The sequence below is a fragment of the Mustela erminea genome, chromosome 5 (genome assembly GCF_009829155.1).
Source record: "Mustela erminea isolate mMusErm1 chromosome 5, mMusErm1.Pri, whole genome shotgun sequence".
Taxonomy (NCBI): Eukaryota; Metazoa; Chordata; class Mammalia; order Carnivora; family Mustelidae; genus Mustela; species Mustela erminea.
In genome coordinates, this window is record NC_045618.1 from 107,314,073 (window position 1) to 107,331,646 (window position 17,574).

Sequence of the window (17,574 nt, forward strand, 5' to 3'; positions counted from 1 at the left end):
TAAAGTGCAAGTTTGTAAGATACAATTATTGGTCATCTATTCATCTAGTAAAACCAATCATAAAATTTTGTGCCTGCCTTTTTTTTTTTTTTTAAAGATTTTATTTATTTATTTGACGGAGAGAGAGAGAAATCACAAGTAGGGGGGGGGGGAAGCAGGCTCCCTGCTAAGCAGAGAGCCCGACTTGGGGCTTGATCCCAGGACCCTGAGATCATGACCTGAGCTGAGGCAGAGGCTTAACCCACTGAGCCACCCAGGTGTCCCTCTGTGCCCGCTTTTAAGGAACTGAAGAACTAGCTGGGAGGACTGACATTCATTTTACAAGTGGTGAATGAGTGCCAATATTTTGTGTTGTTGGAGGTGGCAAAAGTTGAGTTCAAGGAAGGGATCGTGCTGGAATTGATGAAAGAGGATGTGGGATGGTTTGTGAATGTAGCGAACGATTTGCTAAGGAGACGGAGTGGATAAAGGGAAATATTATGAAGGATTAATCAACAAGAATGGTGACTAATTAGCCGTGGGAGAAAAGGCGAATAGCTAATTAAGAGTGAAGGCAACAATTCAAAGCTGGGTGACTGAGTGATTAGTGTCACTGACAAAAACAGGAAATCAGAGGGTGAGCTGGTTGGGGGTAAAGCGGACACTAGCTTTTAAACCTCCAGGTTCTAATGTGATGACATCAAAGCAGGGCATTCAGACAGTCTAGGGAGAGATGAGATAAAGATTACAGGTGAGATGAAGCTGACAATTACAATGCCTCCGAAACTTTTTAAAGGTTAGAAATGATTTATTTTTTTTTAGGGTTTGTCATAGTAGCCCTGAGTTAAATGGCCTGTAATATCATAGTCTAATGATATTGAGATGAATATGTACAGTAGGAAATTGGAAGTACAAGACTGTAATTTAGGAAAGAGGGTTGAATAATTTACATTTGGGTATATTCTGAGTAGAAAGGGTGATTGAGGCCATGAGAGTGAAGGAAACTTTCAAGACGGGAGAGATTAAGAAATGCAACTGAGGATGAAACCATAGTTTAAGACTCAAAGAAGTGCAGCTTATCAAAAGAGTCCTGTCTGAGTGTCAGAATGGGGACCCCAACAGTGTAGTTGACAGCAGTCAAGAACAAGGAAGCTCTTCAGGACAAAGAGGCAGACTACAGTGATGGATGCTGAAAACATAAAAAGGTAAATGATAACTGAGAAAGGACTCTGGATTTGGAGATGGAAGGTCATTCATAACTCAGCAGAGTGTACTACCAGTAGTGAGGATGGAAGCCATCTTGTAAAGGGTTGGGTAAATGGTGGGAAGTTCAAAGTAATAAGAAAGATGATGAATACAATGGTAGTTTGGGTGAGTACCAACAAAAGCAAAACTTTAGGTTAAGCAAAGCCTGGGAATATTAACAGAAAGGAAGGAGTGAGCATTCTGGAAAGAGAGATTTGATAGAGCAAAGTCTCAAAGAAGGGGAGAGAGGATGGGATTAATCACAGCTCTTTGTTTTCAAAGGGAGAAGGATGAAAAGAATGGGTAAAGAGGAAGAGACATTTTGGGAACATATGGGTGTGGCTATAGATATGCGTTGAGGTGGAAAAGTAACAACATAATGTGGCTGAAAGTGGCTTGAGGTAGATTTACTCAAATCCTGGAAAATGAGTTAGGAGTCTTTCCTGAAACTGAGGATGAGAAGGGTACGGCTTGAAGAGATTATTAAAGTGCAAACCTGCCTCATTCAGTACAGTAGTGATGAGCCGCATGTGGCTACTGAGTCTATAAGCTACCTATGGGATTTGTAGTAATTTATTTTGGTTGTTGAAAGGCTAATACTCTGGATATGTTGGAGTAATATATTATCACATTCATTTTACCTGTTTATTATTTATTTATTTTACTTTTTAATGAGAAAACTACTAGAAAACTTAACATTTCTAGTTAGTGGCTCACATTGTATTTCCATTGGATAGTGCTGACCTAGGAAAATACAGTATGTCAAAAAAAGGAATCAATAATAAAACTGCCTGAACATAAAGAGGTTTTGGTTAAAGTTAGGGATCTCTCATGGATCCAGGCAACAGGGTTGGAGGCTGGGTGTTCCAGCAGTAGATGGTTGAGCTGAGTGAGCCAGGGCTGTGAACTTGCACAAGCAGCATGGTTGGAGGAGTTGAAGATTCAAGAGGACAGAATCGAAATGAACAACTCAGGCTCAGGCTGAGAATGAAAGGCTGTCAAAACTGTTGGGAACTCTCGGGCTGGAAGAGTGGCAATGGCTGCGTGTGGTCAGAGTGACAGCAAATGGCCCGTGATGATTCAGTGGGAAGGGTAGGAAGTGGTGAAGTGTGATCAGAGAAGAGACTTTGTGTTCCAGTCTGCTGTGCAAATGATGACTTTTCACATTTTAATTTTGCTTAGAGTGATGTAAACTTGTGTAGGAAGCTTTATAGTAGCTGATCCAGAAGAAATGGATATTTGAATAAAATTTCCTTAAAACCTAAGCAAAAAAATAAAAGTCATTCTGTAACTGTGACAAATTACCCCCAGCAGTCTTTGGGTACAACAAAGTATAGACAGCTTTCTCTTCCTCTAATAATCCTCCTAACGCAGAAGGGCCATATAAGAGGTTAAACACTCGAGTCACATTCACTAAGCACACTCACAAAGGCAGGTAAATTACTGTATCGCTTTGCCAAGTATAAAAACTAAAGTTATGTTGCTGAAAACCAAGGAGCAATGCATTGGCTTTGAAATGAGAGATGGGTGCATCCTCTCTATTGAGAAATGGACTGGGCTTGGTGATCTCATCATAGTCCCCAAAACACAAGTGGGAGCCCTTGCTACAGCCTGCCTGGGGCTCACCTGGAACTCATTCCGTCAAGGCTGAACTGGCAGATCTGGCAGATTTGAAGAATCCTGATTTCAAATGCAGAAATCAGTGCTACCCTCATTTCCATAATCCAATCAAGGACAGTAAAAAGAAACAGAAGTGACCCAGGGTTTGAATAGAAATAAAATGCTCTGTCAAATTTCTAGAAAGAAAGCCCTTTGCTTTCTTTCATAATTTTTTGGTTTAGGAAACCATTCTAAATGTATCCAATTATATGATCCAGTAGTGGCACAGTATTCAGAAAGTTTGTACAAACTTAAACACAGTGGTGCAGCTACTCATATTTTATTTATAAGGCAAAATGTGGTATAAGTAGAGAACATGAATGGCAATAAACTATGCGGGATGATCTTCATTATTGCACCATATTCCTAAGTGTATTTATTTATATTCCATTTTGATCCAGTAAAATGCTATGTGACAAGTGAATGCTACTTCATAAAAGGCCAAGTGAGAAAATTCTGTTTATATATAATATCAACATTTCATCAAAGGATTGTTGAAAAATGATATGCTGTTGACTCTAATTGACTTTTCAGCAAGCTTCCAATAATTGACTACAATACTTGACTACCTTCTGAAAAGAATTAGAGGCTTGAAAAACCTCAGTTCTTTACCACCCTGTGTCCAAAGCCGTGGTAGTCAGTTTCTCTGATTTTCATGAGGCCAACAAAATATCAACACCAAAAGTTAACAAGAGGAAACAGTAGTAACTTTCCCTACTTTAACTTTCCCTCATTTTGCCATCGAACTGGAGAAACATAATGGGAATCAACTTAATAAAAAAACCTTAAACAGGCACAGAGACCTTCAAAGATGACATCTCCAAGTCATGGATTCTATGAGTTTCCTTTGCCATGAAACCATCTCACACATAAGTTTAAACTTTAAATGGTAACCCAGGGGCCCTGAGCCTGGGGGAAGCTGCTGGCAGCGACTTCTGCTGATAAAGGCATCTGCAGTGATTCCATTTTCCAGGCCCTTCCTTCTCACTGCTTAAACACAGCCAGTATGACTGTCAAGAGAAAAATGCCAACACTCTTATTTCTAGATGTTTAAATAATTCTGGGGATATTTTGAAAGAGGAGATACATTACACCCAGCATTCTGTGTGGACAGTAAAAGAGCACAGCATTTAATCCACATGGTAGTTCTAACCACCACCCTCTCCTTATGCTATGAAATTAACGCAATGATGCTTAGACCCATGGTCACCTTGATGGGATGTACCTGGCCAGGAAATGAAACAGCAGGGCCCAGTGTTTAAGACAGTGTGGCCAGCTCCTCCTGCTAAATCTTTTAGTGATTGGGCTCATTTGGAGGGGTCTCCACAGGGCAACTGGCATCAGAGGGAGAGATGGCCATATGGAGAGAGAGATAGGCTTTGGGCACATGGTAGCTGAGGGAAGCACATGGAAAGATCTGCAAAGTATTAAATAATGGATGTCCTTGTGTGATTTTTCTTTTTTAAGCTCTCTGACTTGATCAAAATACAAAACTGTTCATTTGGTTGGTGGTACTCAATCATAATTAGCCACAAAATCTTGTCTGGGCCACACCAAAAAATCCATCATGGTACTGAAATAGAAAAGAACCATGGAGATAGATAGCTATTGCTTCCTTTATAAAAACTGAATATATTTAACATTTCTTACTAAGACCATAAGGGCAAAATGCTTCTTGAACTAAAATGATAAGGAAAAGGAATGATCTCTCATTGTATCTCTGTTCCTGTCAATAAACTATGTCCTTCTTTTTTTTTTTTTAAGTTTTTTTCTTAAAGATTTTATTTATTTGACAGAGATCACAAGTTGGCAGAGAGGCAGGTAGAGAGAGAGGAAGGGAAGCAGGATCCCCACTGAGCAGAGAGCCTGATGTGGGGCTCGATCCCAGGACCCTGAGATCATGACCTGAGCGGAAGGCAGAGGCTTTAACCCACTGAGCCACCCAGGTGCCCTGATTATGTCCTTCTTGATCCCTATTACCAGTATATTGGACCTGCAGTTCGGTATAGTGTTACCAAAAGCAAGACATGATCATTGTTTAATGGGTAGAACTGTAATAAATTCTAAAAATTGAAACCTGTTACATTTGTACTTTTCATCTCTTCAAAATCAACATCAGTTTGGGCAAAGAGCTTGTAAGTAATGCTTGAATTACAAGACAACTTTACTCAGATTTAACTTAAAAATATAGTTTAAACATATTTGGAGGACACAGGACTCTATACTTTAAACTTCTAACAAATCTTTTTATTTTATAAAGGTTTTATTTATTTATTTTAGAGAGAGAAGGGGCCTGCCTGAGCAGGGGAGGGGCAAAGGGAGCGGGAGAGAGACAATCTCAAGCAGACTCTGCACCAAGTGTGGAGCCGTACATGAAATTTTATCTTATGGCCCTGAGGTCATGACCTGAGCTGAAATCAAGAGTCACATGCTCAACCCACTGAGCTATGCAGGTGTCCCACAAATTTCTTATCTTATTTGAAATATATGCTACAAATCTGGAATATATTTAAAATGACCCAGATTTTAATGCAATTATTATTGTTGTCATCTAGGCCAAAGATGGTTTTTAAAGAATTATTAATGTCAAATTCTTAGCTTTCAAACTGTGAGCTTAATTATAAGGCAGTCATGTTTCTTTGAATAGTTGTGTGTACTTTCATAAGAACTGGAAAGATGACCATATATAAATATTAATACTTAGTCAAATGTATACACAACTTGGGAGACCAGGTTGAGATGGATGGGAAATTTTGTGGTCACATACATTTAATAAATTCCAAAAAGACAAGTGCTATTCTGGAAGTCATCTACCCACATTAGCTTTTGTTTGCTGGATTCGGTGAATATTAACTTTTTTTTTTTCTCCCAAGATTTTATCCATTTATTTTACAGAGATCACAAGTAGTCAGAGAGGCAGGCAGAGAGAAAGAGGGAAGCATGCTCCCTGCTGAGCAGAGAGCCCGATGCGGGGTTTGATCCCAGGACGCTGAGATCATGACCTGAGCCGAAGGCAGAGGCTTAACCACTGAGCCACCAGGTGCCCCTTTTTAATTCTACTTTAAGTATAGTAACTTAGAATATATCAATTACTTCACAGATTCTGTTCCCAAATGTATTAACTAGTCTGAAGATGAAAGAGAATTGAATAAAGAATATAATTTCAAATATAAGAAGGAATGGGAAAGAAGGAGGCAGGGAGAGGGAGAGAAAGAAAGAGATAGAGGGGAGGGGGTAAGGGAGAGAGGGGGAGGGAGAAAGAGGGAGAGACAGAAACCGTTTCAAAATAATGAAGAAGGAGTGACCTGCTCATTAAGATGGAATAGAGGTCTGCAATCAACAATCCTCATGCTTCAGTCATATAGTATCAGGAATATTATTGGGTTTTTTAATGAAATAAATATTAATTCATGGAAATCTGAGAAAAATCATAGATTTGAGGATGTAGATTTAGATCAACATTTTTGTCAACCTTTCTCACCCATGACAGATCTTCCTTAAAAAAAAAAAAAAAGACCCTGCAGAGGGTCCACTTGTACAGTCTAAAACCAAACATGAAAGTAAAAAATTACTCTGATCTATTGATGTTTATCACAGACTTTTTCTTAATTTTAGAAGGTAATAGCTCATACAGTAAAGAAACATGTCAGAAGCTCAGCAATTCTCTCAGTTTCACATCAGTTTCTTCCATTAAATTACTTCAAATACTTTTTGAGAATATACAATCTTGTTTTATAAAGGCTGTTTTTATTGCCAAGTCCTCTAGCTTCTTGTTAAATGGTATGGAGATATTTGACAATATTCAGCAAATATTAACGCTGATTTAATGCTGGCGGTAGGACTTTGGGCGAGTTGTGACTTTCATTTGAACCCCTCTTTGAATAAATGGAAATTTTCATAATGTGTATGTATTGCTTTTAGAAAAAGATTAAAGCCATTATTCTCTCCCCAATCTTTGGAATATTCCCTTAGAAAAATTTCCTTGAAAATAATCATACAAAGTGAAAAAGTAGAGTTTTATTTTTCAATGGAGTAATAGCTACTCATATTTCATATATTATTTGTATAATGAGAGTTTTCTTTCATTAAAAAAAAAAGTCCCCAGGGGCACCTGGGCAGCTCAGTTGGTGAAGTGCCTGACTCTGGAGTGTGGCTCAGGTTGTGATCTCAGGGTCCTGGGATGGAGCCCCACATCGGGTTCCATGCTCAGCATAGAGTCTGCTTCAGATTTCCTCTCCCTCTCTCTCTGCCCCTCCTATCCCCCACCACAACCACACACACTCATACTCCTGCACTCATGCACTCTCTCGCTCTCTCTAAAAAAAGAAAAAAACATCTCCAGATTCCCAGCTAAGCCCGTTGCCCCATTGGATCTCATTAGAATCTGCAGGGAGGGAGCCTGCAAGTGTAATACTTCTGTTGTAACATTTACACGGTATTATAATGAGATTCTGTCCAAATAAAAGGTGTTTGATAAAAGGTTGTATTGGTCTGCCTTTATGTGAGTATTATCTTGACCAAATGTCATCTTCAAAACACAAGCATTTTTTTCAATTTTTGTCACTACAGCAGACATGTTTTTCCTGTGTATTCTGGGATGCTTGGCTCTTTTCAACTAGCACCTTTCAGAATAGACCACCATGAACAGTTTTTCCACAGAGCACTGTAGACCAGTGTAAAATATTTTATTTTGTAAAAAACCAGAAATACTTTTGAGTTATATTCTCTGGAAAGTGTTTCGCCCTTCATTAATATTTTATACACTGGGCAAGCTGTAACTACGGAATGCTGCAACACAGGGTCAAGTGAGAATTCAAAGCCCCAAACAGGTGACAAGAATCAACCCAGTGTATTCCCAAGCATACTGCCAGGTAAATTTGTCAAGCACAGTGATATCTGGAAAAAACTGTCTTTTTTTTTTTTTTTTTCAAATATTTTATTTATTTATTTGACAGCAATCACAAGTAGGAAGAGAGGCAGGCAGAGAGAGAGAGGGAAGCAGGCTCCCTGCCAAGCAGAGAGCCTGATGGGGGGCTAGATCCCAGGACTCTGGGATTGTGACCTGAGCAGAAGGCAGAGGCATAACCTACTGAGTCACCCAGGCACCCCTAGAAAAAACTATGAGCATAAAAAGAATGATAGGGATGAGTGATTATGCTCAAACTTTATTCCCCTGCCCCAGTACTATTTGGATTTAGGCAGTATGATAAAGTCATTAACAGCAAAGCTTTCAGAATCAGCCTGCCTTATGTTTGGGACCCAGTTAAGTGGGAGGGCAAATTCCTGGCCCTCTCTGCCTCAAACCCCTCAGTTTCCTTCCCTGTAAAATGGGAGTAAGATAATCATCTCATGAAGCCTTAATTAAAGACATGTAGCAAGAGTTTAGGATAGCTACAGGGACATAGCTAATATTTATAGAGAATCTGGGATGATTAATCGATGACTGTGGTGAGAATGACAACAATGGCATAAACTGATCAAGACCACTGACTTGCTGATAAATTCTGAGCTCTTAAGGGAAGAAACTATATGAGAAATACCGTGGCAGAAGTCAGTGGAAGTTCACTCCATAACTCAGCACGAGTAAAGGACATGGAGTGCTGTCATGGGAAGAGTTCTGGATTTGAAGCAGGCACCTTCTCACTACTCACTTCAACACTTAGCAAAAAACCGTGGGTAAGTCACTTAACCTCTTTGAGTCTCATGATGACCAAGAGTAAACTGAGAAGCTCCTAGGAGAAGACACTTGGCAAAATGAAAACGATGTAAATGTGAGGGATTACTAAGCCCACACAATCACCATTACCTGCATAATTCATATTCTTAGAAACATCATTGAGGAAAAAGTTATCTACCATAGAGGCCGATGGCAAAGCAGTGAGAAGTGAGGGGTTCTGTGGTCAGACAGCTGAGGCTTGAATCTAGCCTCTTCTGGCAATACTAGCCATGTGCCTTGGTGGAGGCCTCAGCTTTACTTACAAAATAATAATAAAATTTACACACTACAGGATTTGTGAGCATTAAATGCAATGATGCAAGTAAAGCATTTAGTAAACGTGCCCCCAACATATTAGTATTATTGTGATCTGTAATGTTACTATCTCTATAGGTGTCTTATTAGGTTATGGTTTTATTTTGCTTCCATTTCCCTGAGTTGGGTGGGCTTTGATTTATAACCAATATTGGTAGTGGTATCTTTTTTTTTTTTTTATATTGGAAGCAGGATCTTTGTAATGTATACATGAATGCATTAATATAATGTAATGTAATGTATTACAAAATCTTCGTACTAGTGCACTGTGGACTTTAGACTCTCTTTAAGTGCTCCTGTTTCTAGCTGAAATCTTACATGTTAATAAAGTAAATATAAGTTCCTTTTGCATAGGTACTACAGTTCTTATGACAATTGTATCAGTGCCAGTTGAGTCTTCATGAAATAGTCAACGGGCTGCAATTTCTCCATGGAATGTTTAATAATATGGAGAAAACCTGAAGCTCACTTTCTTTATTCCCTTTCACAAGCAAAACTCTCACCTGTAATACTTCTGGAGGACATTCTCAACAATGGTACCCTGCGTCCTGCAACCATATTCACAGTTGCTCCTACATCACACCCATTTCATTTCCACACCCAACTCTGCTCTGCTGGGCTATGGACTGGGCTCACTAAGAATCATTACACACCAACCGTGGCTTCAACCCCAATTGAGTATTAAACTCACTTGAGGATCCTCAAAAAAAATATTGATACTTGACCCAATTGAATCAGAACCTCTAGGGGTGGGGCCCAGGCATCCTTTGTGTTCCTAAAAGCTCCCCAGATGATACTAATGTGTAGCCAGGGTTAAGAACAGCTGTTTTTGATAATGAGGAACTAACATGAAGAAGATACATGGAAAACGTTAAACAAAAATCTTAATATAGATTTATTTTAAATGAAATTTCTCCTAGTGAAAGAAAAAGTAATAATTTATTTCTTACTATTTCTCTTTGGTGCCTATAAACCCACCCACCCAGTTATTAGTCAATTTTCAAGATAATGGCTTTGTTCTATCTAACAAAAGGAAATCAATGGTACTGAAGATGACCAAAGGTCACGGAGTGTAAAAGACCTACAATGATCTTGCATTAATCTTCACAAGTAGCTGTATATTGAAAATGAAAATGATTGTTTTCAATAGACAAATGATGACATTTGTGTTATTTTCTGATTATAAACAGCCATGCGCTTTTTTAACCCCTGCAGTGAGAAGGTTGACTGAGGCGAAACACATAGGAATATAATGAAAATAGTGTTTTATATCTTGTACCAACAAAAAAGAAGATCTGCTATGTTTTGGCATCTACTTTTTGTAAGAATAGAAGAAACCCATAATCATAGTCTAAAAACCAACTTTTTTTAATGTCTTTGCAACCAACCTAAACTTGATATTATATCACGCCATAGTTGTCTGTGAAGTGTTATCAGAATAAACTGGATGAGTCTAATACCTAAGAATGAAACGTCACCAAGCATTTTCACAACTGCCTTCTGTATAAAATATGCGACTTCATATCACTGCCATCATTCTCTAAAATTATGCCCCTGAATTGCCATCCATTTCTTATTTCCTAGCTTTTAAATATATTAGGACCATTTATTTACTTTTGACAGTTGTATTTCTAATAGACCCACATAATTTGAACTCGACTGTTCCATTTTATGTCACCACCACCCAAACCAACGAATAAGAGATAGCTAATGTGCTCTTAATTCTGACGTTCACGTTTACTTTATCTTTGCTTAAAAAATTTACTTAAGAAAAACCTTACAGGGGCGCTAAAGATGAAAAGCCATTCTATTCTTTCTGTGGTATAAAATGACAAGGGGAAGATGCCAGATTAAAAAAAAAAAAAAAATCAGCTTCTGCTCCAGAGTATTTTTGGTCCCCTGAGGAACACTGCAACCCTTCAGGTTAAGCCAAATGCGCCTTCTTCAGAACCTTATTTGTTAAAGATTAAAAGACACTTCATCTTATGAATGCCCGAGTTCAGCACGCATAATTCATTCTTCCAAATTCTCTTTCTCCTCATAATCTCAAACTGAGCAAGGTGAAGGAGGGAATCTTAATGTAACAAAGGAGAGATGGATGTGTGAAGTATGAAGCTGAATAAAAATGGCTGAAAAGCAATCCCAGCGAGGCTGGAGGGTGGCCACACCCAGTGCTAATATGGACTGTTTCAAAATAAATCTGTTCTATCAGAGGGCACTTTGCACTGCTTTGTATTTCCCCTCTATTTGTATCGCAGATACCCATTCTTAATAAATAGTAGTTACAGGTTACCCAAATGACAGACAAAAACCCTGAAATATTTCAAAGTGAACCATCCTAATATGTGGCTACGCCATCATATTTTCAGGATTTCCAGATCTAGTCTGCATTTCCAGTCTCCTTTGTGTGACCACAAATAACAACCCTGAAATGGGTGTGTCCCTCTCAAAAGGATGCACTAGAGCCCTCTCACTTAATGGTTGTATCAGGAGATTTCAACCTTTCAGGCAGAAATTAAATGGTCTGGGATGCATGGAACAATAAGAAAGCATTTTAACTCCGGGGCTGAGAAGAGATTAAACAAGTACTGAACAATCAACGGATGCCAAAAGAACTCCCGGAGGAGGCAACTGATGCATTATTTAAATTTCTAGCATTACAACAAGAAAACAAAGGGGTGGGGGTGGGGGGTTTAAAAAAAAAAAGGAGGAAAAGAATCCAAACACCATCCTTGTTGATTTTTGACATGACAAGTTTACTCCCCCCAACAGAAAGCTCTCGGGTATGAAGCATGCATAGGTCCCACAGGTGAAATGCTGCACAATGGCCGAGTCCGGGTCCCGGGGTTCCCGTGCACCGCAGGCATGCACTACTGAAATAAATAGAATACCCTGACTTTTCCAGTTGCTCCATACACAGTCCATCTTGGTGGAGTCGGCAGTGGCCTGCATCTTGCGGGCTTGGGGGGCTCGCCGTTGCTGTCCTCGGGGGCGCGGAACTGGCACTCAGGGTCGGCGCCCCGGCTGCAGCGGCAGGGCTCGCGGTGGCCGCGCGGCTGCAGACTGACTGAGGCTGCACCAGCCCGCGCGCGGCGAGGGGCGGGCGCGTCGCGGGCGCCGCAGTCTCCGCTGCAGCGAATCAGCGCGGCGCGGCCCCGGGGCTGCCTGCGCGCGCGGGGCTGGGGCCGCCGCTCGACGCGAGAGCGCGGGCTCCGCTGGCGGTCCTGGGGGGCGGCCCCGGATGTGGCTGAGCCAGTTCTAACGCGGAAGGCACAAAAGCGGACAAGGTGTGGGGACATGGGAGAAGAGGAGGGCAAAGGGCCAAGGGTTGTGATCAGAGTGCGGCACTTGGACCGTTCCAGGGAGTTCTTGACACAGGGCGCATATTCTAGAAATTTCTGAGACACCTAAGAAACCTGTTGGGTAAGACGCAGGTGATGGCAGTACGAATGTATGGCGTTCAGGAGAATGCCCCCTCCACCCAACCCTCCCCGTTGTCCCCATTGCTCACTCACCTCTCTTCTCCATTTCTTTACATTCTGGCCCTGATTTATTTTAAATGCCTGGCATCTTCCAAGCAATTGCCAGATCTCTTCCTCTTTCTGGAATGTTCTATGGCTATCCAAAACCTTTGTTGGCAAGCCACAATCACTGTAAAGAATCCTGCTGCTCAGGAGGTCTTGAGTGTTTTTCCTGCTGCCCCTCTTCTCCAGCTCAGTTTGTGGTTGGAATGAATAAATACCTATCAGAATATGGTGCCTGTAGGCTCCAGTGCAAAGCCCTGGACTCTGGCATGTGGAGTTATTGATCACTGCATGGACACTCCAGGAGGTCAGTTGTGGAGACATCCAAAAAGAACTCAGGAAAGCAAAGGGTATTTGCTCAAAGATGATGCCACAAAAGATGATGCCTCAACAGCATCATCTTTGGGATTAAGTGTTTGGGGGCAGATGGAGGTGGGCTGTGTGTATCATTTGGGAGATAGAAAGTAGGTTTCCAAACCCAGTGAGTCAAGAGACTCAAGTCCCCAGTTACAATGCAGATGTCAAGGGAGGAAGAGAACAGTGGGCGGTGACCTACTATTTAAATCTCACCATGATATACTTTATCAGATTATACACCAAGAACTTGAGAGAATGGACGGGGGGATAGGTACATTTTGATGAGCAACATGTAGAGACAGAGAGAAAGGACTCGAATTTGGGCATTGTCTGGGGAAGGCAGTCCTAGTGGCAGGACCCTTAGGGAGACAAAATATAACATGGGGCCAGAGGATACCTTCAGAACTACAGGGGCATAGAGAAGGAAGAGTCCCCATTTTACTCGTCGTGGCATGACATAATCTTTTATAAAGTATTTCTCTCTCTCCCTCGAGGATAAATGGAGTCTTCACGATTCTTCCACAGTTCCCAAAGAGGTTCCTTGCCAGACCCAAACCAACATTTGCACATCCTGCATCAGCAAGGACTTAAAGAGAGTAGTCTCAAGGTTATGCTTGTAGCTATGATTTATCTTTCATTTTATGAAGAGTATACACTTTAAAATGTGATCTTTGGGATATTATGTATATATGTGTATATATATATATGTGTGTGTGTGTATATATATAATTAAAAGGCAAACTTCCAGAGAAACCAAGCTTCTCTCTATTGGCCTGTAACATAACTGAAATTACTAAGGAAGCTTAATAAGAATGAGACCAGGAGAATGATTTGGCACTTCTGGGCAGCTGAAATCTCCTACAAGAAGAAGGGGTGTCAGAGCTCCCATGGGGCTGACAGGAAGGGAAAACAGTTATTACAAAGCACTTTTCAAACTGACCTGCTCCAGTGAGTGTAGTGATGTTTTTAGATTTATATTTCCAACCCTACCCCAAATTTTTTTCATCATCATGGTCATGTTTGGGAATTCAGTCAGAAAATACTGAAAAGACATGTTTGTGATGGTCTGACCAGCAGTGAATTCTCGCTGTATGAAGTAGGGCTGGACAAAATAAAAACAGGTGGGAACAAGACTCAGAAGGAAGCAGGCTGCCATGTGGGCTGCCTATCCTTGCCCCTTTTCAGTTGAAAACCTTTGGAACCTTGGCCACTAGGAGGCACTGCCAGTCAATGATAGTCCCAGTCATCAGTCCTAAGTCCAGCTGGTGCCCCCCTCTTCCCCCCCAGTTACCTTTACTGGCGAGTACTAAGTGTCCACCATATTAGCAGAGCCCTGTTCACGGCTAATCTGATGGGCGGTACTGTGCAGTGAGCTGAGGGCAGCACATCCCTGGCTGGGGAGGGCAGGAAGAGGCTAACTCTCCCTCAAGTGGAGGTAAGCTGTGTCAGCCTTCTTGGGCCATGTATTTTCCTGGGCCACCAAGTTGACCTTAGAATGTCAGCTGTGCTGAAAGACCACATTCTTTTCAGTCATGCTGAATCTGAAGACAGAAGCTTGATGATGCCCAGAAATTCAAGACAGCAGTCTGACAGTTGAAGGTTAAGGTAAGGCATCTGATGCCACAGAGACACACAGCAGTGAGATACGTATTGAGGGGCTTTAGGTTAAGGCGTAGGTGGTAGGAGAAAACATAAATGAATGTATTAAAGAAAAATCAGGCATAAAAGTGTGAAGAACTTGATTGAGAATTGGGGGATGTGGGTGTTGAGACCCACTTCCGTGGCAGAAATTAGTTATGTGGCCTTCAGCAAGTAGTTATCCCCTTTGGACCTTTCTCTCACAATGAAAAATGAATTATACAAATGAATTACAGCTTTAGATGCTTGTGTCTGTGAAATAATAAGAATTTCTTTTTTGCAGACATTGTAAGCAGGTACTTTCTATGCACAAGTACCCACACAGTATTAATTAAAAGCTCTTGCCAAGATCAAAATGATAAAATGGGTAGAAAAGATATGTAAATTGTCCCTGAGTGGTGAAAGAAAACAGAAAGCAAAATAAAGCTTGCTAAAAGCAGGCAGGAACTGCCACTGTCTTTAAACCAGGAGAGAACAGACGGGCTTTGTACACAGCCAGCTCAGAACTTGGTTTAGGTGCCTGCCAGGAGGGGAAGTGATGTCTTTAGTTTTCAGGATGAAATCATGCTGTAGGCATTCAGTTCAAGGAAAAACAAGATTGTCAAATTCTGAAATCTCATTCCAGATCAAGAGAAATGTTGAAGACCTCCATGCCCAGAGTGGCTGTATGGCATCTGGGTTTTGTTGCCCCAGGACTTTACTGATGAGAATCAGTACACCTATATCGACACATTTAGTCAATAAATAATTACTGAACACCTACTGTATTTTAGACACTGTTCTAGGCATAAAGCAAAATTTCTACTTTTTTAAAAAAAGGTTTTATTTATTTATTTGACAGAGACAGAGAGAGATCACAAGTTGGCAGAGAGGCAAGCAAAGAGAGAGCAGGAAGCAGTCTCTCTACTGAGCAGAGAGCCCGATGTGGGCCTCAGTCCCAGGACCCTGAGATCATGACCCAAGCCGAAGGCAGAGGCTTAACCCACTGAGCCCCCCAGGAGCCCCGCAAAATTGCTACTTTCAAGAAGTTTTATGTTAGTAGGATAGGCAGATAATAATAAAAGAGGTAAATGTATATTTTACTTGTGGACAGGTGTATAGGGTTCCAGAAATAAAGCAGGTAAAGGGGATAGAGAATGGGAGTGGGGCTGAAGTTTTCTATTTTATGAGGAGGATCAGGCAAAGGCCTATCTCGTAAGATAAAATTAAAGCAGACGCCAAACTAAAGAGGAGAAGGCTATTTAGCTATATGAGAGAAGAGCATTTACAGATGCACTGAGTTTCAGGACAGAATGTAATAGCTGGTAAACTATAGGCAGCTCATAGAACCCCATGTTTGGGGTGTGTGTGTGTGTGTGTGTAATGTTCTGAGAAATATAGCAATTGGAAGAAAAGGCACAAACCAAAAAAAGTACTTCATTATGATCAAAGAACACTCAGAACTCTGCTTTATGCCATATGGAATAAGGAAATTTAAAGTAACAACCAATTTGGCACATAACCCACTGCACCAAAATAATGCATAAATTGCCTTTAAATCGAACAAGAGCTTAGCACTTGTTATTTGCTGGGTGCTTTCTCATATGGTATATACTTAGTTGTTATAGACGCTTATGAGGTAGATAGTGTTTACCTTCATTTTCTTGATTCATTCATCCATTCAATCTGCAAACATTTATGGTGCCCAAACTGCCTGATTCTGTAAATACAAAAGGAACTGCCACTGGAAGCTGGAGTTTAGTGGGGGAGATTTACACATAAATACATAAATGCAATCAACAGATAGGTGTATGAGCAGGAAAGAGTAGATACACAGTGATTAAGGGGAAGAAAAGGTTTTAGGAGAGGCTTCAGGAAATAGATGATAATAAAGCTGAGTTATAAACAAAAAAATAGGATCACCAGTCTGAGTGATGGGGCTTTCCTGCCATATAGATATGGAAACTTAAAACACAGACAGTTGCAGGGGACAGTGAGACAGGGCCAAGTAATAATACTGTCAGTAAATGAAGGAAACACTGTAGAGTTTCAAGGGGAGGAATAACATCTTGAGAAGTTGAATAATTTATCCAGATTTGGCTTGGGACTTTCCAGAATTGTTAAAAGACATATATTTTGGCTCTGAGCAAGAAAAGAGGAAATCAATACCCTGACCCACATCAAAGTGAAACTGCAGGGCATCAAAGACAAGAGGAAATCTTAAAAGTAGGCAAAAGTGAACAACACATTGCCCTGAGAAACTGTTGGGCCAGCAGCAGTCTTTTTATTAACTGAAGCCAGAAGGCAATGGAATAACGTTTTCAAAGTAGTGAGGGAAAATAACTATCATCTAGATTTCTGTACCCAGCAAGACTAATAGAGGTATTTTCAAATGTAAGAAATGAGAGAATTTCTTAACTATGAACCCTGCAGAAAAAGCAACCAAGGTTGGTGCTTCCGGAAAAAGAAAACTAAACTTAGAAGGAACAAGGGAAATGCATGAAAGAACACTAATTGTAAAAATTGGCAATGGTTTATTTGGGGGGGGGGTTGTAAAAGAAAGGTGAAATTAAAGTAGTAGATGAAAATAGAATGTAAGGTAGGACAGAGTGATAAGAGTAAAAGCATCCTAACGTCTTAGTACTATTCAGGAGAACAGTAGAGATCTTAATTTAATATAAATTTTTTTTTAGATCTTAATTTTAGGCTATGAAAATTCAAATTTGTAAGTTAAACATTTAAGGGTCATCACCAGAAATAACTAGAACATATAACTTCTAAATGAATAAAATGTATAAACAAAGTAATTAATAAATTGAGGTCAGGAAAGGAAAAATATGAGAAGCAAAGTAGAGAACCAGTAAATAGAAAGAATAAAACAAAGTAGCAGAAAACATCTAAATATATCCAAATAATGCTAACCAAGAAGATGGAAACTCGGATTGGATGAAAAAAATCTAGGTAAAGGATGTTTATAAAAGAAAATCCTAAAACATACTACCACAGTAAAGTTAAAAGTAGATACAGAAAAACCTATACCAGGTTAATAGATTTTTGAATAGTGATCTTGCTAATAAACTCACTTACTAACTCTAATTATGGATTCATTTGCATTTTATATGTACATTATCATATCTTTTCTGAATAAATGTGGTATTATTT

At 40.2% G+C, this 17,574-nt stretch overlaps 1 protein-coding gene across 3 annotated transcripts in view; it reads right to left on the reverse strand.

Annotated features, from left to right (window-relative positions):
* The window catches only part of RTN1 (reticulon 1), a 217,715-nt gene that overhangs the window by 13,798 nt on the left and 186,343 nt on the right, over window positions 1-17,574 (reverse strand). Inside the window, exon 1 of one of the 3 annotated variants that reach the window (XM_032344374.1) lies at window positions 11,806-12,040. The exons of the other annotated variants lie outside the window; for them this stretch is intronic. Coding sequence (XP_032200265.1) covers window positions 11,806-11,866 — 61 coding nt within the window. The 5' untranslated portion in view covers window positions 11,867-12,040. Of the gene's footprint in view, window positions 1-11,805; window positions 12,041-17,574 lie in introns of those variants that run through there. 3 annotated transcript variants of the gene reach the window in all.